Raw genomic sequence first — 23,232 nt, 5'->3', positions numbered from 1 at the left:
AAAAGTCTTACGGAGTTGCAACAACACGAGGGTGAGTAATTACTGACAGAATTTTCAGTTTTGGGTGAACTAACCCTTTAAGGCTGCATATCTCGGCTGCCACGTCATCAAACGTCACTGAAGGCCATCTCAATTTGAAGGATCCCTGGAAAGCAGCCTTCGTTTCGCGTCCTTGATGCGGCCTGCTTTGAAGGATGCATCAAATGTATCCTCCGTGGCCTTAAATCACCCACAATCCTTTGCACACATTCCAATTCACGAAAATAAACTGACGGAGAACGGGTCGGTACAGAGCTGGTCAGAGTTTAATATGAAATGAAAGACAAAAATAATGTTTTCGGACATGAAAACATAGATGTTATCTTTTATTTGCTGTAAATTAATCACTAACACTAAACTGACAATAACGTAAGCCACTGGGAGACGGCTGTCATTAATTGTATTGCATTAATAAAAAGCCAGTTAATATAAAGATTTGAAATGCACTATTTTTTCAAAATTAAGATTTAACAGTATGTTCGTAGCTGTGACTGTGGGGGCGGGAACATGTGTGACGTAACCATGCGCTCTTACTAGAACATCTCATTCTAGCATTTAATTGATGAGAAGAACACTAGCCTACAAGCCTCAGAAGGACTGAACTAGGAAGGACGCTGTCTTGGTAGGATGCAGCCTTTTGAAAAACACCCTTTGTGTTCAGTTTGCACCATTTCATACCTGAGTTTGTTGTCATGGTTTCAGATTAGTTGTCATTTAGTTCAGGTGTGTGTCATTAATTATCCTTTGCACAAGTTCCTCTGTTTCTGTTCATTGCTGTTGGGTCTCGTCTGTGTCTAGATGTGTTATATGCTGCTCTCTTTTTGTGGATTACTTCCGTGTGGATTTATTAAAGACTGCCTTTCATCTTCATGTCTGTGTACTGTCTACAACACAGCATTGTGACACTTAAAAACTTCAAATTTTAACACTTTCACCATTCAAAGTTTGTCTTGACAAATCTCTTTTGGTGTATTAAATTTGCTCTTAGTTTAAGTTCCTTTTAATCTTACTCCTTAAATTCAATTAGACTCAATTCTGCATCCTTTTTGCTACCTCCATTCAAAATTCATTTTAGATTTAAAAACTTAATTGTAATTTTAAAATGCTTCTAAATTCAGTACTGAATTGCGAACAACCCTACCAGGCACATCTTACAAAAATATGTACATAAATAAACATTTGCAAATGTCACGCATGAACCCGTGTGTGTGTGTGCTATAGGCGCAGCTGGAACTGGACTCAGTGACTGTCGAACGTAGGCAGTTACTCCAGCAATGGAACACCAGCCTGTTAAGGATGAGGAGGAGGGATGAGTCTTACACTGCAATGCATGAGGAACTGAGGTGACCATAATGCTCATGATGTTTGAGTGTGTATGACCCAGACAACAGTATTGATGTGTATTGACGCCCTCCTCCAGGCTGGCCAATGATCACGTGCGCTCTCTGGACACAGAGATTGAGGGCTATAAAAAGTCCATCACAAAGGTGGAAGAGCAGAATGAGCATCTCACTCTGCGTCTGAACCGAGCCCAGACTGACTCCACCACCTCACGTAAACTCATCACATACTCCCAGAACCACCAGGAAGTCCTGCAGGCCCAGTACAGCACATATACGCGAATGCTGCAGGAGACAGAGAAGACCCTCAGCACATTGCGTGGGGTATGTCATTCACGTCATTCTACAGAAATATTTCAACTGCTTGATGGTTAATGAGCACCATTCTGAAGGTTATATATGGGACCTATGTATTTCTTTCTCTTTCAGGACCACGAGGTGCGTCAGTCCGAGTTCAAGGCTCTCAGGAAGCAGATGGAGAAAGAGTCTGCAGTGCGTTTGGACCTGGAGGACCAGATCATGAACAAAATGCAAGAGCAGCTTACTCACAATAATGCAGCAAAGTACTCACGCCGACTGACTGATAAAACTGTTGGACACAGGAGAGAGAAGGTAGGATGCTGTTAGCTAATCTCACCACTCACATTGCTTTTCTTTCTAGAAAAGCAAACCAACCTTGACAGTGACAATAAAGGACTAAGAACTGAACTAAACAGGATATATATATATGTATATATGTGTATATATATATATATATATATATATATATATATATATATATATATATATATATATGACCATGATTTTGAGGTGTAATATGACCTGAATGTGTTCTTGACAGGTTTCATAAAATTCAAACTTGTGCATTGTATGTGATTTCTTAGGAGGCTCAGTTAACTAAATTGGAGAATGACATCAACACAGTAACGCTGGAGGGGCAAGAGGTGGTGACACATCTGGATTCTCTTGTTGCATTTCAAGCTGAACTTGAGCAAGAAATGAGCCAGCGACACTTGCTGCTGTCTTCTCGCGAGACAGAGATTGCTAAACAAGTCACAGAGATTGAGCGAAAGCAGGCCACGATCAGCATCTACAACAAGAAGATCAAGGATATTGTGTCCAGTACAGGGGTTAGTCCACACATTTCACACTCAGTTCATGTTTTAATGTATGGATGTTTTGAAAAAGACATGGACCTCCCTTTTCTCTGATGATTATAATAAGCCATAGCATCCATCTAGACTAGTGGTTCTCAACGGGGGCGGTACCGCCCCCCAGGGGGCGTTCAGAGAACAACGGGGGGCGTTGGAAGCAAGATTTTTGAAAGGGGGGCGTTCAGGTGTTAATGGGGGGTGTTCACAAGTTTAAATATGTAACGCAAATTTTTGTTCATTTACTTTTATTCATTTTAAGCATTTAGTAGTTGTAATAAACACTGGAAGTGGGCTATTTAAAAAGTGTTAGGACTATGTTTTTGTTAAATTATGTTGTAAAACATATGCGCAGAGTGTGATATCATATTGTGTGCATCTATGGTGCGCGTGAAAGAATACCTCAGCAGCGCTCAAAAAAAAAAAAAAACATTCGTCCGCACCCGCTCTGACCGCAAGTGTTGTAGGTAGGCACTAGGCATGTTTTTTGTGTTCATTTCTATTGCATTACGATTGAAAGCAGTATCAATAATGTAAAAAATATGATGTGCAGTCAAGTTCGGGTGTGTGTATATGTGAGTGTTCTCACCGCGCGCGCTTGCTGTGATTCGAGGAGTTTTGACGAGTTGTATTTTGACGACTTGATATTATTTCTTATTCAAAAGTTTAGAATGCCTAACATTCTAAAATCTTCCAGTTTTATGCGACATGTAGCCTATCGTTACTTTTGCAACGACTCTATTATTTTTCCAGTCATAGACCAGCGCTCAAGCACTGACTAGAATCCAGCGCTGACAAGAATCAGCAATCACGATCTCAAAAATGTGTTTGGCGCTGACAACAATCCGTACAGTACTAGAATCAAAGGTATGGAAAGTTGATAAGCCATTAAATTTGTATTGACTTAAGAAACACATATTTTTTCAAATATTTTAAATAAATCATGTTCCCATTCACTCTGGCGACGAATTTTAAAATTAATTGAACTATATTCTATTTATAAGGTAAAACTTTTACATTTTTAGGCATTAACTAATTCAAATCCCAAATGCCAAAATGTTTTCTTTGTTCACCAAGTAATTTACTGCAGGCATTATTGTTAACTCACAAGACAGTAAGGAGAAAATGACAATTTGATGGATAATTTAAATATATTCTGCAATCACATTTTGGTAATGTATTCATTCCGCCATCACATCTGAGTAGGAAACACTGCTTGGGTAGTTTCAAGATATACAAATAATTAATAATACAATAATAATGTAATTGTTCATATGTGTTTATTCTTGTTAAAAGATTTTTTTTACTGATTATGAACACAAATTAATCACAACAAACCCAATTAATTGTAATTGTATTAATTATACCATTGAAGAAAACAAGCTGATACCATGGTATTTTAGGCCTACAATTCTAACATAATTTTTCATGAAAAATCAAGATTGTATTTATTTATTTTTCGAAAGTAAGGTTAATTTAAGCAGCTTCTTGCAATACTCTCCTAAATGCGTAAAAAAAAAAAAAAAAAAGTGCAAACATTACCGCTTTAATGACCATCCTTTATATTTCAGTGCATTTGTTCTACAATATATGGCTATTACTGTCATGGGATTAATTTTATAACTATTATTATGTAGTAGTGTAATGTAGACAGACACAACTAAAAGAGGTTTGAATTTTTCTTTGTACACTGAATATGGATTGGCACTTTTAATTTTGAACTCTCAAAGTGCACCAGATTGATGAATTTAACATTAAAATGCACAAAATTTTCTTACGGGGGGCATGCCCCCGAACCCCCCTAGAAGGCCTGACGTCCACTCACCACAGATTTACCAAAATCCTGTGAGAAATACTGGTATTGCTATGTCAATGCAATTTATAACTTTTTTTTTTTTTTTTTTTGGATGAATCACTGTGGAGTATAGTTCAGTTGTATTAACAAAAGACAATTTTGCACTTATTTCATCTATTAACTCTCACTCATTCCTGCTCGCTCAGTAGTTTGGGGATGGGGGGCGTTCAGGGACCTGGATATTGGAAAGGGGGCGCTGGCCCAAAAAAGGTTGAGAACCACTGATCTAGACTATTGCATTTCATATTGCAGTTACTGTAGATACTGCATATTTACACTGTCAAATGTGTGTGTGAGAGCAGCATGAAGACCTAGGTCCTCTGGAGATCCATGCAGCCACCTTGTCTAAGAAGCTGGAGGAAGTTGGTGCTGACATTAAAGAGCAGCAGCAGTTGTGGCTTTGGCAGCAGGGGGAGTTAGTGAGATTCACTCAGGAAAAACAGGCCCACGGATCTTCTGTACAGATCCTACGATCAAAACTCACAATACTGCAACAGAGCAAGATCAGGAAAGAGAGTAGGTACCACTTTTCACAGATATATACACTGTTCTCAAAGACACTGTAAACTATTTCTGCACCACTAGTTGTACTAGTATAATAATAATAATAATAATAGATGACTATACATTTCCTAACAGGTAGTAGTTACATTCTGTGTGGTATCAAAAAAAGCAGCATAAATCAAATTTAAAGGACACGATTGGTTAAAAAACAACAACAACTCACCTTTATTCCAAACCTTTATTACTTTCTTTTGCATAATATATTTCAAAGAATTTTTTTTTTTCTATACAGTTAAAGTCAGTGGGCTCCAAACCAACATTCGACCCCACTGACTTTCATTGTATGGACAAAAAAACACTGAGACACCCCATAAAAATATTTGTGAAATATTAAAGATTTACTGACCAGAGAAAATTAGCATGAGAGCGCAATTCCAAAAAAGCGCCGATGGGAGTGGGAAGTTCAGAGCGTGATCTACTGACGACATGCAAATTAAAGAACACATGCAAATTAAAGAACACAGACGCAGCCGGATCATTTGCATAATGACAAACGCAATCTACCTGTTAGCGTATGATTTAAGACATGCTTTTTTGGGGCGGTAAATAATGGCGCAAACACCATTGAAATTGGCGAGCGCAAACCTTAATAAATCACCTTGCATGATTCATTTAAATACTTCCCTTCCATAATTTTTGCATCTAAAAGGGAAACTCCCACAAATGCATATGCAATAAGGTCAGCCGCAAAAATAACTGTGTCCATGCCTTTTCAGTGCTGATATTTCACTGCGTGACTTTAATAAATCCTGACAGTAGTTTTTGAATGCCACAAGAGGGTTTGCGCTGATGCAAGCTGTTAGTAAATCTGGCCCATAGATGAGAAACATAAAACGCATATTATATTATTTAAATTATATAGGCTATACATTAGTTTTTGCCACCGTCTAACTCACAAACAAATCCTCAACTGTTGTAAGTTTTGGTTTATCTTGCACTGACCAATGTATCACTTACTTATACTGACACCTCCCTACGTGCATGCAGCATCATGCAACATAAAGGTTTACAGTAACGGATGCGACTGTTAATGCGGTATTCGTAATGACCCATAATAGATTTATTACGTGTGTTTCCTAGAATGGGCAGTTTGCGTTATCAACAACATACAGTATCACTGGTATTACATAACATTCAGTGACACATGCCACTCAAATACTGACTACATATTTGAAAAATTTGACCGTTTTGTAAATGTTAATTGATATTTAAAAATCACTAAATTAGGCTTTTTATTTAGGATTTTGTGTCTCAATTACTTCAGTATAGCTGGTCAACTCATCCGTCAGTCACTACTGGAGGTGCCACAACATATGTTCTGCAACATTGGCAGTGGCACATAAATGTCAATCCAAGTTTTATTGTCACATGCCACTATCCACTGGCACGTCATAAGTTTTGGTGGCACATTCCACTATCTACTGGCATAGGCCAATGAAAATTGGATGTGCCACCGGGTGTACCACTAAGCACAGTGATTAAGCCAAAGATTTGTGTGCATAAAATGCCATATGCCACTTAATGTTAATACCGCTACTGGCCTTTTCACTTCTAATTCTAATTAGCAGTGTTTGCTGAAATGCTGAGTAATTCATGGTCTGTTGAAAGTACTTTGTTAATGCTTTTACACTTTTAAGTTTCCTTTTAATGTTAGATGGTTGAAGGGTGAGTAGAATAATGTCACTTCATTGAATCCAGTTTTTTTTTTTTTTGCATTCATAGAGCAAGCCTTTCACTGATTGTTTATAGTTTAATGGAAGTTGCTCCCATAATTTGCGCAAAGCGTCATGCGGCGTAGGAAAAAGGTGGATAACTTTAAGGATATCAAGTGCAGACCTTTTTACCATTTGTCCAAAGAGAACAAACAAAGCACAAAATTAATAAAATTAGTCTGATAAATAAATACATTATTGATATCATCCTCTGCGTATATGTGTGTTGGTAATATTTATTTATATAAGGTGAGATGGAGCAGGAGCAGCGCGAGCAGACCGATCTGGATAAACAGATCAAAGCTCTCATGGCAGACATGGTAAAACTGAACTCTCTGCTCAGTAAAAACAGCGATCTGAATCAAGCCCTGCAACAGAGCAACAGTCTGATGGAAACAGAGTTCAGACAGAGACTCAAGGTACAACTCTGCACACTGTGTAGCTTAATGTGGAAATTCAGGCCTTTTCCTTATACACTAATTCTTTCTGTATGTCTGTTCTTATTCTTTTCATTTCGTCATCTGTACTGTCATTTTCCCATGCACACACCCTACAATAAGAAAGTACTGATATTCCTTTGGGATTTTTTGTTCATTTACTGTATAACAATAAAGGGCTTTTTTTTTCAGTGTATACTAGATAGTAAATACACAAAAGATCAGCAGTAATGTAAATACTAATCAGTAGTAATGTAAGCACAATACAACATATGTTCTATTCTATAACACAAGTACAACTTGGTAGAATATTTATCAATGGAAATGTTGAAGTTTAAACAATAAATTATTTAGCTTCCCATTCTGTTAAAGCAGACATTTAGCAGAGTTTAATTAGGTTATCGCCTTATTCCAAGTAATCCTGAAGACCTTGATTAAGTTTTGTTTAAATAGGTGTGGGGCTAAATTCTGCAGCACAGTGAACCTCAGAAGTTAGAGTTGCGAATCCCTGATGTAAATAGACATGTAATTATCACTCACATGATTTATTGTTAAATATACATTTTGAACAGTTTATTTATATCTATGTTGTGTGTAGGAGGCCGAGAGGGATTCAGTTGAGACTCAGTTGAAGCTGGAGAGGTTAAACGAAGAGAAAGAGAGACTTATCAACAGCCTAGTGGAGGCAGAGTGAGTCACACATGCAGGCACACACACACACATGCACACACACACACACACACACACACGTTTTGGTATCTTCATGGGGAATAACGGTATTTAAAACATGTTGGGTTTCCATGTTTTATGGGGACATTCCATAGACGTAATGATTTTTATACTGTACAAACGGTATATTCTATCCCCTAACCCTAAACCTACCCATCAGAATACTTTCTGCATTTAAACATTTTCATTAAACATCACTTAGTATGATTTATAAGCCGTTTTCCTCTCACCTGCCACCTTTTTTGGGGACATTTTGTCCACATAACCTAGGGATTACCGGGGCCACCCACACCCACACACACACACACACACACACACCGACTGAGTTTCAAAATCTGGTAACACTTTACAATAAGGTTCCATTTAACCATTTCACATTAGTTAACTACATTAGTTAAAATGAACTAACAATGACAATACTTCTAAATATATTAATCTTAGTGAATGTAAATATCAACACTTACTGGTACATTATCAATATCAAAAGTTGTATCTGTTAATATTATTTAATGGGCTCAAGCTATTTTTTTTTATTTATATTTTTATTAACTAACATTAACAAAGATTAATAAATTCTGTAGCAAATGCATTGCTTGTTAATGGTAGATATGGCATCAACTAATATTAACTGATGGGACATTATTGTAAAGTGTTACCCGAATTCTAATTAAATGCCTTCTTAGAGAACATTTTTGGGCATCATTGGAGCTGAGTGAGCTGCTCACTCTGAACATGTCTTTTGCCCAAAAATGCTGTTTCGGTAGGCAGCTCACTAGGTTTGAGATACAGCCATACACACAAATGCACATTCATGTAAATTCTCAGAGCATTTCCATAATGTATAGAATCAATAATGCAGAGCTGAACAATCAATGTTGTGTAGGGTTAATGAATGGGACTATATAGCTGTTTCCACTGTTTTGTGTATGTGTGAAGGCATCAGATCATGCTGTGGGAGAAGAGAACCCAGCTGATGCGAGAGACTCGTTCTGCTATAGATTCAGACATCGGACAGGGAGACATACGAACCATGAGAGCAGAGATTCACCGTATGGAGGTGTGTGTATAACTTAGAAAGATAAAAAAAAATTCAATAGCCACGTTTTCAAAACTCTTCATACAGTCTGCATTACCAACATGAATCTTGGTCAATGTAATTTACATAAAAAAATAAGTTTAAACAACAACAACACAATCCTAAAGCAATAATAGTAATTAGAAAACAACAAGAAGAAAAAAAAAACACATCAAAAAACATGTCTAGGATATTGCCGTATGTGCAGTATTGGAGTCGCAGCTGTGCAAGAGGCCTTTCTATGTGGAGTTTGTATATTCTCTCCGTGTTGACGTTGTAAGTTTGCCCGTAGATGTGAGTGTGAATATAAATGTGTGTGAGTGTGTCATCCCTGTGATGGATGTCTAGGGTGTTTTCCAGCATACGACCGAGATGCTGGGAAAGGCTCCAGCCTCCCCACGACCCTACAGGACAAGTAGTTTGGAAAATGGATGGAATGGATGGATGGATGTACAGTACTGTGAGGGTTCTAGTCCTCCCTCTCTCTGCCTCTCTTCTTTCCTCATGTGTCTTCTTTGACCCATGTTACCAAACAAAATTATTCTGAAGCCATCCAGATTTACTAAAAGATGACTGAAAAATTGCTTATAATGAATTGTAGCCCCATTTATACGTATATATATATAAGTATTACTATTCTATAAACATGTTTATAAAGACTCATTAAGACCTATACTGAATTATAAGAATAGTTACATATTATTTTATAATTTTATAAATGTATAATATTAATATTATTTTATAATTACTCATAAGTCATTCATTTGCTTTTTCAATGTGCATGCTCATAATCCTTTATGCACTGATTTATAAATGATCAACTATAAAATAGATCAATAGGTTACTGATCCGCCTATGGGAAGGGCATTCGCACCTGTCCTCTGCAGAAGCCCTAATGGCCAGTCCATATGTGTACCTTCCACATGATACCTCCCTTCGGTCAGGATGTGGACTCTATAGCGCCCCTTTACGCTTAAAAAGGGCACACTTTCCCAGTGTTATCCAGTAGTCTCACTGAATGGGTTATGCAGTGATCGACTTTTCTCGGCGTAAAGCCCTGTCCCATCTTCCGCCCTAGTTGGTGCAGGGGGATCAGGTGGCTTACGCGTAGTGCTGGAAGGGTGTAGCCAGGGGCGGATTAAGGTGGTCAGAGGCCCCTAGGCTGCTCTTTGTGTGAGCAGAGTCCCCATGCCCCCCCATCATGTTTTACCCACTCCATGTCTCCAGATATATTGCGCATCTCATGATGTATCACAGTGTTTCCCCTATAAATTTTTCCAGCAGCGGTGCTGTTACGTGCCGGAGGTTGTTACCAAGTCGCTCGCGGGGGGTCCGGGGGCATGCACCCCCGGAAGATTTTTTTTTTTAATAACCCCTTAAACCATGACTTCTGGCAAGTTTTGTGGATAGAAATGGACATTTTGAGACATACATTTTGAGGCTCAAATGTAAGAAAGGGGCACTATGTAAAAAATTTAAATTATATATATATATATATATATATATATATATATATATATGTATATGTGCGATTAATTCATTATTTTTTTAATCGATTCCCAGCCGTAATATATATATACAGTGCTATGCATAAGTTTAGACACCCATGCTAAAGTTGACTAAAAAGAGGAATAAAAAATCTTTTGGAAATTTAACTTAATGCCTTAATTTAAAAAATTAGGAAAAATCCAACCTTTAAGGACACCAATTTTCTTTGTGAATGAATAATGTATCGTAAATAAATAAATGTTCTTCTTTAAAATACAGGGTGCATAAGTGTGTACACCCCTATGTTAAATTCCCATAGAGGCAGGCAGATTAAAATAGCCCCACATCATCACATAGCCTTCACCATACCTAGAGTTTGGCATGGGGTACTTTCCATAAGATCATCTCTCAATGCAAATCAAACCAGCTATTAGGCTAACTGAAATAAAACCATGCCAATCTCTAGGTATGGTGAAGGCTATGTGATGATGTGGGGCTATTTCAATTCCGAAGGCCAAGGGAACTTTATCAGGATGCATAGTATCCTGGATCCATGAAGTAACTGGCCTTTAAAAATAAAAAATCTGCCTGCCTCTATGGGAATTTAACATAGGGGTGTCCAGACTTATGCACCCTGTATTTTAAGGAAGAACATTTATTTACGATACATTATTCATTCACAAAGAAAATTGGTGTCCTTAAAGGTTGGATTTTTCCTCATTTTTTAAATTAAGGCATTAAGTTCAATTTCCAAAAGATGATTTTTTATTCCTCTTTTTAGTCAACTAGCATGGGTGTCTAAATTTATGCATAGCACTGTATATACATATATATATATTACGGCTGGGAATCGATTAAAAAAATAATGAATTAATCGCACAATTTGCTGTGATTAATCGCAATTAATTGCATTTCCTCCAAACTTGTAATCATCAATATTTAAATGTAGAATCACTAATTAAGTCAAACACACAAAAAAGGGGGAAAAAAGAAAAATGTCCACACAAATTGGACAGAAAATAGCCCTATTTTAAAATATAAAACATCAATATATTATTCTTCATTCAGTTCTATGCAACATACTCAGATTTAACATATTTATTTTTTGACTAATTATCAAAATAAAGTATAGTCATACAAAGCTCTTATTACCAGAGTATGTGATCAGAGCAGGTAATTTTACCATGCATGGCTATACCAGCTCAGCAAACAGAAGTCTACTACTGAGAAATTTCACGTTATTTGAGCATACTTTGCTTTTCCAGTGCATGATCGGTACATGATTGGAGCGTTTGGGCCGTTAACCACTGAGCAGAACGCGCATCGCAAACACGGAGTGGAACATTGAGCAGAGAGCGCAGTGCGCCGACACACACACACACGGAACCGAGAGCGCGGCGCAAACACGGAGCGGAAAAGACACGTGAAGTAACTAAAACAAGCTGCGCGAGAATGAAACCTTATCGCCGAACACGGAGGGGCGGGACGGCATATTTTCCATAGACAGTAAAAAAATGGACACAGCGACCCCATAGACTTCAACGGAGAAAAGTTCGTACCGCTTTCTCCTTTGCACAAGCGCTTGCTCGCTCTCCCGTGGCGTCTGTCGTTGCTATGCCAACCATGAACAGAGAAAACCTGAAAACCTTTTGATCTGTCCATGCTGAAAACGTGCGCGCCGCGTCGCTTCTATTATGAGCGCGCTTGCCGCGCGTCCACATTTGAAATATCTGCATGTGAACGTGAATGTGAACGGCCCCTTTTATGGCAACGTGTGTAAGTGAATGTCGTGATATTATTGATCATGTGAAGATTTTGCAGCGGCGCTGAAAATCCAGCGGCGGCGCTGCGCCGCTGCTTAATACATTGTAGGGGAAACACTGTATCATATCTTTCTCATGCTGCATGCTCACTTTCATAATCAACATTGCTTAAATTAAAAAACATAATGACGTCACATATTTTCCAACCCAGCCCTCAGCCCTGTTGCAACCGCCGTTGTTTAGGTACCTTAAACGCGCACGTACAGTCTCGGAGTCATCGCTGCAACCAGGAGATGAAGAGAGCTGAGATTCACATCACCTAGCACATCTTCGTCTCTGCCACCCAGGATGATAGCGCGGCTAGTGCAGTTAGCGCGACCAGCGCCGTAGCTAGGAGGGCGCCAGCGCCTCTGCCTCGCGAGTGGATGATAGCCCTGAAGACGCCTAGGCTAGCAATATACCTTTAGTGGTAGTATACCTTTAGTTAAGTTATCCCTTAAGAGTCTTAGTAGCGCACTAAGAGACAATGTTATCGGGAAATGCAGCCCAGGTATGATGCATATGATGCGTAATGGAGATTCCAAAGCACTCTTTGGTCAGAACCATGGAGAGCGATCGCGGATAGGTCCGTCCTATGCACAGAAACTTTTTACAATGCAACAAATGCATATGTATCAAGCTATTAAAATCTATTATGTATAAATTATGTATACGCACAGATAATATAACAGTATATGAGTCATTTTTATTAGGCTAAACAGTGATTGGATAACGTTTTTAATTTAAGGCCCACCCACAATTGGTCTGGCCCATCCAAAACTGGAAACCTTGGCGCCGTGCCTTAAGTAAATTTAAAATAAAATAAAAAATGTCTGGCCAATCCGAGGCCCCTGCACATGTGGGGCCCCTAGGCTGCAGCCTACGCAAGTCTGTGCATTAATCCGCGCCAGGGTGTAGCAATAGTGGCACTTTGGTGGGGATCCCAATTTGTCAGTCCTTCTGACGTAAAGTCGAACGTGACTGACTTAAAGGGAACGTCTTAGTTACGTATGTGACCTTCGCTCCTTGACATTACGTCCTGTAGCTACAGTTGCTGTACCACCGCTGAGCGGCCGGTCACCGGCTCGGCTCCAAAGCGAAAACCTGAAATGCAAGCGCACCCGCTTCCGTATCTACACTCGCACTGCGGGTGAAGCGTGTGATGCAAATCTCGCATGCCAATGTCCATTGGCTCGTTTAGTTTACACTCGAAGGTGATTGGGCTCTCAGACGAGATCCTAATTCGTCGTTCTGATGTAATGTCTCTGTTCCCTCCTTCAGGGAATGAGGGTTACATACGTAACCGAGATGTTTTCACTTTACTTAAATCCATTAATGATGCGTCACTCACAATAAGTATTTATAAGAAAACAACACGGCTATTAATAACAATATATTCACTTATTTGACAGAAATAAATCTGAATTATTAAAAAGTCATTGTAACTATAATATAATAACACTATAGCAATGCAGGTTGCATCTTTATAAATACATTCATGGAACCATAAGACTGATTCACAGTTTGGCTTTTGTTTCACTGAATGTGTGGAGAGTTTTGAAAATGTTGCTTCAGTTTTGACCGATGCTTATTTGCAATTGAAAAAAACTGTAATATACAATAATAATGTATAGAATTACAAGTACAGTAAAAGTAATGTACATTAATAAAAAAGTGTGGTTTCAGTCTGAATGGATCTTATGTATGTGCCTAGGTTCGTCATGCTCAATTGATGAAGCAGCAGGAGAAATTGTTGAGAGACATGGAGTCAGTAGTGGCCAGACGTGAGACTATAACTGTTCGGAGTGAGGCTCAGGCACGATTCGACCATAAGCAGCCCGCACACAGTGACTACCACAACACTCTCCAGAGCCTCCGCCGAAAGATTCTCCAAACTAAGAAGGTGTGTGGTGAATCAAGGTTATTATAGTTTAGACCTTTTATTTTTAATTTAATTTATTTATTTATTCATTCATTTTGTTTAATATTTGTTAGTTTTTACTTAATTATTTAATTTTTTTTTTCTAGTTTCAGTTTACTTTTACTGCTTTTTTTTTGTAGAGTTGCTAAAGTTAAAATAGTTTCTGAAAATGATTAAATATTTCTGGTATACTTGACTGTATTTGGTCAGTGGTGGCATTCAAAATATTACAAAATATTTTTGCTTAATGACTGGTAAACTATACAATTGACCATTGTCCCAACCAACTGATTTTCTTTGTAGCTTTGTAGAGTTTTGAGCGCAAATCAATATTTATTGTCCATTTATTTATTTATTAGTAAATAGCAATGTAATAAGTGTGATCATTTCATATATATTCAAAATTTAAAAGAAAAATAATTTTAAGTTATTTAAGTTAATTAATAACATTTAGCCATGAATATGTCTTTTTGTCTAGTTTCAGTTTTCCAAATATTTTGGTTTGTATATTTAGTATTTATATATTTAGTTTCAATTAAATGTTTTTTCAAGTAATTTTTTTGTGTTCAGTTTCATTTTAGTTAATAATAATAACAGTGTATATGACCTTTTATTTTTTATTTTATTTTTTACAAAATATCTCTCACTGTTGTTTATTGTGTGTGTGTGTTCAGCAAGCAGAAGAGTGTGATGGTGTTATAGCTCAGCTGGCAGAGAGGCAGGGCTCTTTGACCTCCAGCCTCCGAGACAAACATGTGCATCTCAGTGACCTGCAGAATACCAGAGTGGTTCTCACCCAAGACCTTAGTGCGCTACAAGAAGCCAAAGAAAGAGTCAGTGCATCCACCAACAGCATACGTCACACACTTGCGAACTGGACACCCAGTGGTGCCCCAGCCTTTTGGAGGCTCACAGCTTTATAAGCCAGTTATATTATGGTTAAATCAACCTATGTAGAGCAATTTTATTCCTCATAAACGTGGCGTCAGAGCGAGTGTGTTTACATAGACTTTATATTTACACAGATAATCACAATTGTAGAAAACATCGTATTACACTTTTGAATGTTTATTCAATGCAAAATTCAATAAAAAGGATATTAACACTTGTGAGCAGGGGCTGAACGTACCAAAAGGTTGGGTTGGGGTGGGTTTGCTAATCATGAGACAGGAGTCCACCTACTTCTTGTACAGATGCCTTAAACAAATACCCCCCTTTTCTTCTCTCTCCTGTAGAATATGTCTCGTCTGCCTGTGCTACAGGGTCGGGCGAAACACCTGCAGGCTGTTAAAGAGGGAAAGTACACTCCGGTGGCAAGTGGAGACATGGCATTGGAGCTGGCTACACAGAAACATGAAGAAAGATTGAAAATGGTCAGCATAAGATCCACTGAAGATTCTCTGATAAAGTAAATTAACTATATGGTACAAGCTGATTCCTGTCGCATCTGCAGCCAATATGCTTGTTGATCAACATTTAAATAGCTGGTTAGCCTTTGCTTTAGAGTTTAGAACTTTCAGAGTTCCTCTGACATTCAACATTTAGATTTAGAAGCTTACGGCAAGCAAGGCAAAAGTTTTGTGATATTATCTTCATTATATTATCTATTAGCTGAAGTAAAACCAATGGGGCAAAGTGGAGAAAAGCAGAAGCTTGTGATTTAAAAAAAAAAAAAGAATGATGCTAATTAATTCCTGCACTCTTATCTCAGGTCAGCTCCATTATTCAGAATTTGGCTGAAGAGTACCCTCAGCACCACAGCGCTCTCCACAGGATCAACCTCACATTGGCAGAACACCTATACAATGGACTTCAGGGCCGCCAATAACCCTGAAATACGTATTACATGAAATAAAAGACATGTATGTACATGCATACACGTTTGGCAGCTCTTGTCCTGGTTAGTACAAGGTCTGGTTTATTATAATGACAGCGATAGAGACTGAATGTCTGTTATGGTAAGAACGTTTTTATCAAGAGGTGGGTGAAGGATGTCTTCAGATATAGCAAAACAGTCCATGTTAAACTAACTTTAATGAATCAGTGTAAACACAGTTGCAACCATATTTGTGATGGAGTATCTTGAATAAAATCTCTTTTGAACAATTTTCCCTAAATTTCTTATCACTTAACCATGATTTATTTAAATAAATCAAAAATCCATAGGATATATACAAATGATAAGGGTCAAAGAGCATCTGCATTAGTGCAATGGCTTCTGAAATAACCCTGAAACAAAACTGAAAGCTAAATTACAATAAATTAGAAGCTCACGCCATGGCAAAATATTTGTGATATTATCAGTAGCCGAAGTGAAACCAATGAGGCAAAGTGGAGAAAAGCAGAAGCTTGTGATTTCACAAACCAACAAAACAAGACTAATGATCCTGGGCGGAGAGAAATTAACCACAAATGACAGATGTACAATATTTCAGATCCATGGAAAGGCATTTTATTATTATTATTATTATACAATTTTCTTAATGTTGTACAATTCCTTAATAATTATTTTAAATGTGATTTGTTTTGGCATGCATTAGAACTCTATATTAACATTAATAAGAATATGCTTCATCTTTTCAGTTACGTCATGCCAGTAGTAATGTTATGTTCTTCTTTGGGCTAATACTGTATTCCAACTAGCAGCGCCCTGTTTATATTATTACAAAAATGTCTAAACAGCTATCTATGACACATGTATAAAAAAAAAGTCTAGACAAATTTGACAGGACAACTTGGCACGTTTGTCTTTTGAAAGTAAACTAACAGATAATTAGGATTAGCAGGAGTCTGCTCGTGGATCGATTGCTCCGGTCTGCCTCGCTGTCTTGCTGCCATGTGGTTTGCATCTGTAAGCTCCGTATAGCTTTCCGTTTTAAATCTCTATTTACTATCATTGTTGTTTATATCGATAAATATATCGTACTCATCAACCAGATATCTGATAGTGTTTAATTTTGTCTGTCACATTGATCTGACTTCGCTAGCTTTAATCTAAATCACTATCGCTCGCAAAACCTTCTGCTAGCCTTCTGCTAGCCTGTTAATCTGCCATCCGTGTTTGCCGTCTTTTTTTCTCTCACATGCTCGCACCTTTTCGAGTCCATCAAACAAATGTGGTGAGTAATTTTAATCGAGGATAGTCAGAATGCAAGGACTTTAGATACTGCTTTGGATGCGACTAGCTTAGTGAACTCTGTTCATTGTTTGGTTCCGGCTGTACAGCCCGTGCAGCAGGGCAACTGGGTGACCGTGAGACGCTGTAGTCGCGGGACAAAACACTGCTCTTCCGTTCAGATTACCATAACAAATATATTCTCCCCACTCAGTGAAACACCCACTGAGAATCCTGTTGAAAGTGCCCTAGTTATTGGTGATTCTATTACACGGAACGTGAAAATAGAGCCACCAGCCACCATAGTCACATGTTTGCCGGGAGCCAGAGCGCCTGACATCATATTTAATCGTAAATTCTCTAAGATTATTATTCACGTTGGCATTAATGATGTTCGATTTCGCCAGTCGGAAATCACAAAAATTAATGTTAAAGAGGTGTGTGAACTTGCAAGTACGATGTCAGGCACTGTAATTTGCTCTGGCCCCCTTCCTGTTCGAAGGAGTGATGAGATACTTAGTAGACTGTCCTCACTCAATGGCTGGCTGTCTAAGTGGTGTCCGCAAAATAATATAGGGTTCATAGACAATTGGAAAAGTTTGAAAATGGTATTCATCCCTCCTGGGATGGTGCTGCTCTTCTCTCTAGTAATATGGCACATAGTCTTAGAGCTCAAACATAACAATCTGGGGTTCAGGTCAGGAAGCAGACAGACTGGCTGAACCTTACCGGCTACTAGCTGTCTCACGTCACTGAGGTCAGATAAATCCCATCACACAGAGACTCTTTCACCTAGATATCATCACATAGAGACGTGTCTGTTCCCTGAACTAAGAAATACAAAAAAACAACAACTCCCAAACCCATTTAAGGGTTGAAGGGTTACAAATTTAAGAATCTATTTCAAATATGCTTCCGTACATAACATCATGGTAAAGAATCTTTTAAGGTTAAGATCTCAGCAAAGTTGCAATTCCTGTTATCTCCTTATCACTCAGACTGATGGGATTAGCACACGAATGATTCACTGAGAATCTCACCTTTTGTTCTGCAAATGGCTTTCGGACCCAAATGGCTCTTGGAGCCTTATGCTGATTGAATTAGGATTGGCCAGACCCTCACAGTCTAGGGTGTTACCTTAACCTGTATACTTATTTACATGCTTTGTTTGAATTTGTCTCCACCTTCAAAAGTCCCTCCTCCTAAAATGCCTATAAGACACCATGTAAATTTATATACTTTAGATCATGTTGGAAGTACTACAGCCACGTACAGCGGAGTTCTCAATAAAGAATAACTTCCGTTGAACGCGATCCCAACTGTCTCCTGGTCTCTGCTTCGATGAAAGAAAAACTTTACAACAGGGTAAAAATTTGATTGATGTTCAACAAATAAAAAACAAATATAGTGCAGGTGAACAAATGATAAAGCTCGGGTTGCTGAATATTCGATCCCTTTCTTCAAAAGCACTTATTGTTAATGATATGATTACAGACCATAACCTGCTGTGTTTGACAGAAACTTGGGTAAAACCAGAAAATTACATTACTTTAAATGAGTCCACCCCGCAAGATTACTGCTATAAACACGAGGCTCGTTTAAAAGGAAAACGGGGAGGTATTGCTGTAATTTATAGCAATATCTTCAGTATTACTCAGAAGTCTAGTTTCAAGTATAATTCTTTTGAAGTGATGGTGCTTTCTGTAACGTTATCTAGCGTAAGTGATAAATCCCGTTTGACATTTATGCTGGCTACTGTATACAGGCCACCAGGGCACTATACAGATTTTATCAAAGAATTAGCTGATTTTCTATCAGAGTTAGTACTGGCGGCAGATAAAGTACTAACTGTTGGTGATTTTAATATCCATATAGATAGTAAAAAAGACGCATTGGGATTAGCATTTATAGACTTTCTAAACTCTATTGGAGTTAGACAACACGTGTCAAGACCTACTCATTGTCGTAATCATATACTTTAGATCTAATACTGTCACATGGAATCAGTTTTGATACCGTTGAAATTCTGCAGCAGAGCAATGACATCTCAGATTATTATTTAATCTCATGTATACTTAATTTAGCCAAGGTTGCAAAAGCCGACTCTGTGTTATAAATATGGTAGAACTATCACTTCTGCCACTAAAGATTGCTTTATAAATAATCTTCCTGATCAGTTTCATCTCATCAGCATCCCAGATAGCTTAGAACTTTTATTTTTCTTGTTTTTACTATTGTGTAAAAAATGTTTTTACCATTGATTCACTAGGAATACTGTCTAGTTGTATTTTTATTTATTTTTGTACGATGTACTTTTGACTGAACAACTGTTTGTAACTTTTATTATGCTGTTTTGTCTTCTATGTGTAACTTTATGTTGTCTGCACCTTGACGCTTTATCTTGGCCAGGTCGCCGTTTTTAATGAGAATGAGTCCTCTATGTGCCTACCTGGTTAAATAAAGGTTAAATAAAAAATAAAAAAAATAAACTCGATGTTGCAATAGAAATGATTGACTCTCTTTTCCAGCACTTTAGACACAGTTGCTCCATTGCGCTTAAAGAAGATTAAAGGAAATAGTCCAACACCGTGGCACATCGAGCACACTCGGGCCCTAAAGAGAGCAGCCAGAAAAATGGAGCGTAGCTGGAAGAAAACAAAATTAGAAGTTTTTCGCATTTCGTGGGGAGAGCACGATTGCCTACAGAAAGGCCTTAAAAACTACAACACTTTTAGAAGAAAATAAACACAACCCTAGGTATTTATTCAAAACAGTGGCTAAATTAACGAAAAATATATATATAGAAAATTATAACTATGCAACCGTCTACTACAGTATTGCATCAGACAGTGCATTGTAGTCTCCCTGAGGAAAAAATTCATTCATTGTTTGCTAAAGGAGAGGAAGAATTGTCTAAACTCGTTAAATCATCTAAACCAACAACATGTATGTTAGACCCTATACCGACTAAGCTACTGAAAGAGATGCTTCCAGAGGTCATAGATCCTCTTCTTAATATCATTAATTCATCTTTGTCACTAGGATATGTACCGAAAACTTTTAAGCTGGCTATTATTAAACCTCTAGAGAATTAGTCAATTACAGGCCGATCTCAAATCTACCTTTTCTGTCAAAATTAATAGAAAAGGCAGTATCCTCACAACTATGTTCCTTTTTAGAAAGAAATGGTATCTGCAAGGTTTTCCAGTCAGTCATAGACCATATCAAAGTACTGAGACAGCTGGCATTAGAGTCACAAATTATTTGCTCTTATCCGATCGTGGTTGTGTCTCTCTATTAGTGTTACTGGATCTTAGTGCTGCATTTGATATCATTGACTACAACATTCTTTTGAATAGACTCGAAAATGATGTTGACATTATTGGAATTGCACTAGCATGGTTCAAATCATACTTATCTGACCTTTATCAGTTTGTAGCAGTAAATTAAGAGATGTCATATCGATAAAAAGTTCAGTATGGAGTACCACAAAGCTCAGTACTAGGACCGTTGCTTTTCACTCTGTACATACTACCCCCTTGGGAGATATCATTTGGAAGCGTCCCGACGAAACTTACCAATTCACAAAATTAACGGAATGCATAGGTGATATAAAAATTTGGATGACTAGTCATTTCCCACTACTTAATTCTGAAAAAACAGAGTTTCTAATTATTGGGCAAAACACCTCTGCACGTATTGTTACATACAGCCTGTGCCGGGCTATGCAACAGAGAGGGGAGACCGCGCGGATTAGTTGATTTCAAAAATATATTTATTAAAGATAAAGAATGAGCAACGTAAAGTAAATAAAGTCAGTGTAAGTGTTAAACTTAAGAAACGAAAACGTATGCCATCAGGGTATATGAGGTGTCCTGCAAAAGGAAACAAAATCAGCAAAACGGTGCGGTAGAGAAGGAGAAGCGGCGGCCCTCTTCAACCAGGTCTGGAGAGCTTTTAACACCCAGGATACTGGAAACAAGCACACGCGGTCCTGGAGCAATCCCCCGCAACACGCCACACCTGTGCTCCGCTCACCTATTAGGGGAGACGCAACGAACAGGCAAACCGCAGAGGAGGAGGAGCTAACAGTTCCGAGACCGTAACACCCCCTCCCTTAAGACAGAGGCCCCTAAAAAGGCCTCTGCAAAAAACCCACACAACAAAATAAACAATTTTTAGTCTTAAAAATAATTCCTATATCTAAAAGTGAGTATTTAACTTTAACCCATTTGTGCCCAAATTTTTCTGAATGGTTTCATGCATATAATCGTGTTAATAGTGTCCTATGTGAACATGTTCTGCATTTATTTTCCCCAGGTTTTTTTTTTCTTTCTTGAAAATCATAATTGAATGTGCGGCAACTATAGTTGCCGGTGGGCAAATATGTTGTATGCACCCCCTCAATGTAAAATATGAATAGGAGGAGAACATTTGGCATTTATCTCAAAATAACTGCTTTCAACAGATCAGTCTTTATTCATAAACAAATTTATTATGTATAAAAGTCGAAGAACATTTGATGCAAACCCAAAAAAAATGCATCTAGCTTATAATCTCTTGAATATGAAAACACAACAAACAACAAATCCATTTGCCTTAACCATTGTGTGCTGTTCAGGGTCTTTTTGACCCACATTTCTAACTTTCATTCATGGGGATAACATGGATAATTTGACATGGTTTATTGTAAGATTTTTGCCCATCTTTTGGAAAATGCTGTTTTAAAAGTAACAAATTATCACTTTAACCAGTAGATTGCTGCAGAGCACCACTATTTGCTATATGCTTTTTGACTAACTGAAAGACATCTTTTCACAGGTTTTTCCAGTTGTATTCATATCTACATATTATGAAATCACAATTATAATAATAAAAGTTACTTTTTGTCAAAGTTTAGGCACTTTTTGTACTTAAATAATAATGTTATATTATGATTAGAATCAAATGAATTTGATCAATGGACAAAATTCATTCTCAAAGTCAGAAACAACACAACACACATAGACAGAAATGAAGTGGCACACTTTAAATTCGTAGAATTATATGAAAAACAGATGTTTGAAATAAATGATAAACTCTAAAAACTTTTCTCTTTGTAGCATCCTGATCAGGTTTGATTCAATCATAATGTAACATTATTGAAAAACTGATTTTATTTCAGTACACAAACTGCTAAACTTTGACAAAAAGTTACTTTTATTGTTAAAATTGTGATTGCATTATATGTAGATATGAATCTAACTGGAAAAACTTGTGAAAATATGTCTTTTAGTTTGAAACTTTTAGTACTTTTAGAGCTCTGCAGCCATCTACTGGTTAAAGTGATTTTTTTTTTTTTTTTTTTTACTTTTAAAACTGCATTTTCCAAAATTTGGGCAAAAATCTTACACTAAACCAGGTCAAATTATCCATGTTATCCCCATGAATTAAAGTTAGAACTGTGGGTATTTTATAAGGCAATTTTTTTATAATTGGTTTTTTTTTTTGAGAATTTTTCTTTTCTTTTTTTGAACATTTTGTGGAGTAAAAATGTCCAAATGTGGAGTAAAAACATTAATAAACTGAGTAAAACTACATTTGTTTAAAATATATATTGTTACAAAATTACATTTTGTTGCCTGGGATCTCTCAGACCCCAAATACCCTGACTGTAAACTGCAAACAAACAGCGCACAAGGGTTAAAGTTGTGGAACATAGTGCAGAACAAAGTGCAGCCATAACAGGGCATTAGGGGAGACGCAACGAACAGGCAAACCGCAGAGGAGGAGGAGCTAACAGGTCCGAGACCGTAACAGTATTAACCCAGAATACTGTCTAACAATTGATGGCTGCTCTTGTCAAGTCGTCGGTTAGGAACCTGGGTGTGCTCTTTGATACCAATCTTTCTAGCATTCTTTCAAACCGCATTCTTCCATCTTAAAAATATATCTAAATTACGACATGCTTTCAATGAAAAATGCGGAACAGCAGTGGTGGAAAGAGTACTGAAAATGTGTATTT

At 37.6% G+C, this 23,232-nt stretch overlaps 1 protein-coding gene across 1 annotated transcript in view; it reads left to right on the top strand.

Moving 5' to 3' along the window:
• Nucleotides 1–16,214, top strand: part of ccdc40 (coiled-coil domain 40 molecular ruler complex subunit) — a gene marked incomplete at its 5' end in the record, with an annotated part of 43,612 nt that extends 27,398 nt beyond the window's left edge. Inside the window, 12 exons of the mRNA XM_081380510.1 lie at nucleotides 1,261–1,382; nucleotides 1,460–1,703; nucleotides 1,809–1,991; nucleotides 2,264–2,509; nucleotides 4,688–4,901; nucleotides 6,911–7,080; nucleotides 7,697–7,788; nucleotides 8,764–8,884; nucleotides 13,907–14,095; nucleotides 14,788–14,946; nucleotides 15,349–15,486; nucleotides 15,825–16,214. Of these exons, the coding sequence (XP_081236636.1) occupies nucleotides 1,261–1,382; nucleotides 1,460–1,703; nucleotides 1,809–1,991; nucleotides 2,264–2,509; nucleotides 4,688–4,901; nucleotides 6,911–7,080; nucleotides 7,697–7,788; nucleotides 8,764–8,884; nucleotides 13,907–14,095; nucleotides 14,788–14,946; nucleotides 15,349–15,486; nucleotides 15,825–15,941 (1,995 nt within the window). The 3' untranslated portion in view covers nucleotides 15,942–16,214. The remainder of the gene's footprint in view (nucleotides 1–1,260; nucleotides 1,383–1,459; nucleotides 1,704–1,808; nucleotides 1,992–2,263; nucleotides 2,510–4,687; nucleotides 4,902–6,910; nucleotides 7,081–7,696; nucleotides 7,789–8,763; nucleotides 8,885–13,906; nucleotides 14,096–14,787; nucleotides 14,947–15,348; nucleotides 15,487–15,824) is intronic.
• Nucleotides 16,215–23,232: the final 7,018 nt, after the last annotated feature.

The sequence above is a fragment of the Scardinius erythrophthalmus genome (genome assembly GCF_964197995.2).
Source record: "Scardinius erythrophthalmus genome assembly, chromosome: 12".
Classification (NCBI taxonomy): domain Eukaryota; kingdom Metazoa; phylum Chordata; class Actinopteri; order Cypriniformes; family Leuciscidae; genus Scardinius; species Scardinius erythrophthalmus.
This window is presented reverse-complemented; position numbering and strand designations above follow the sequence as displayed.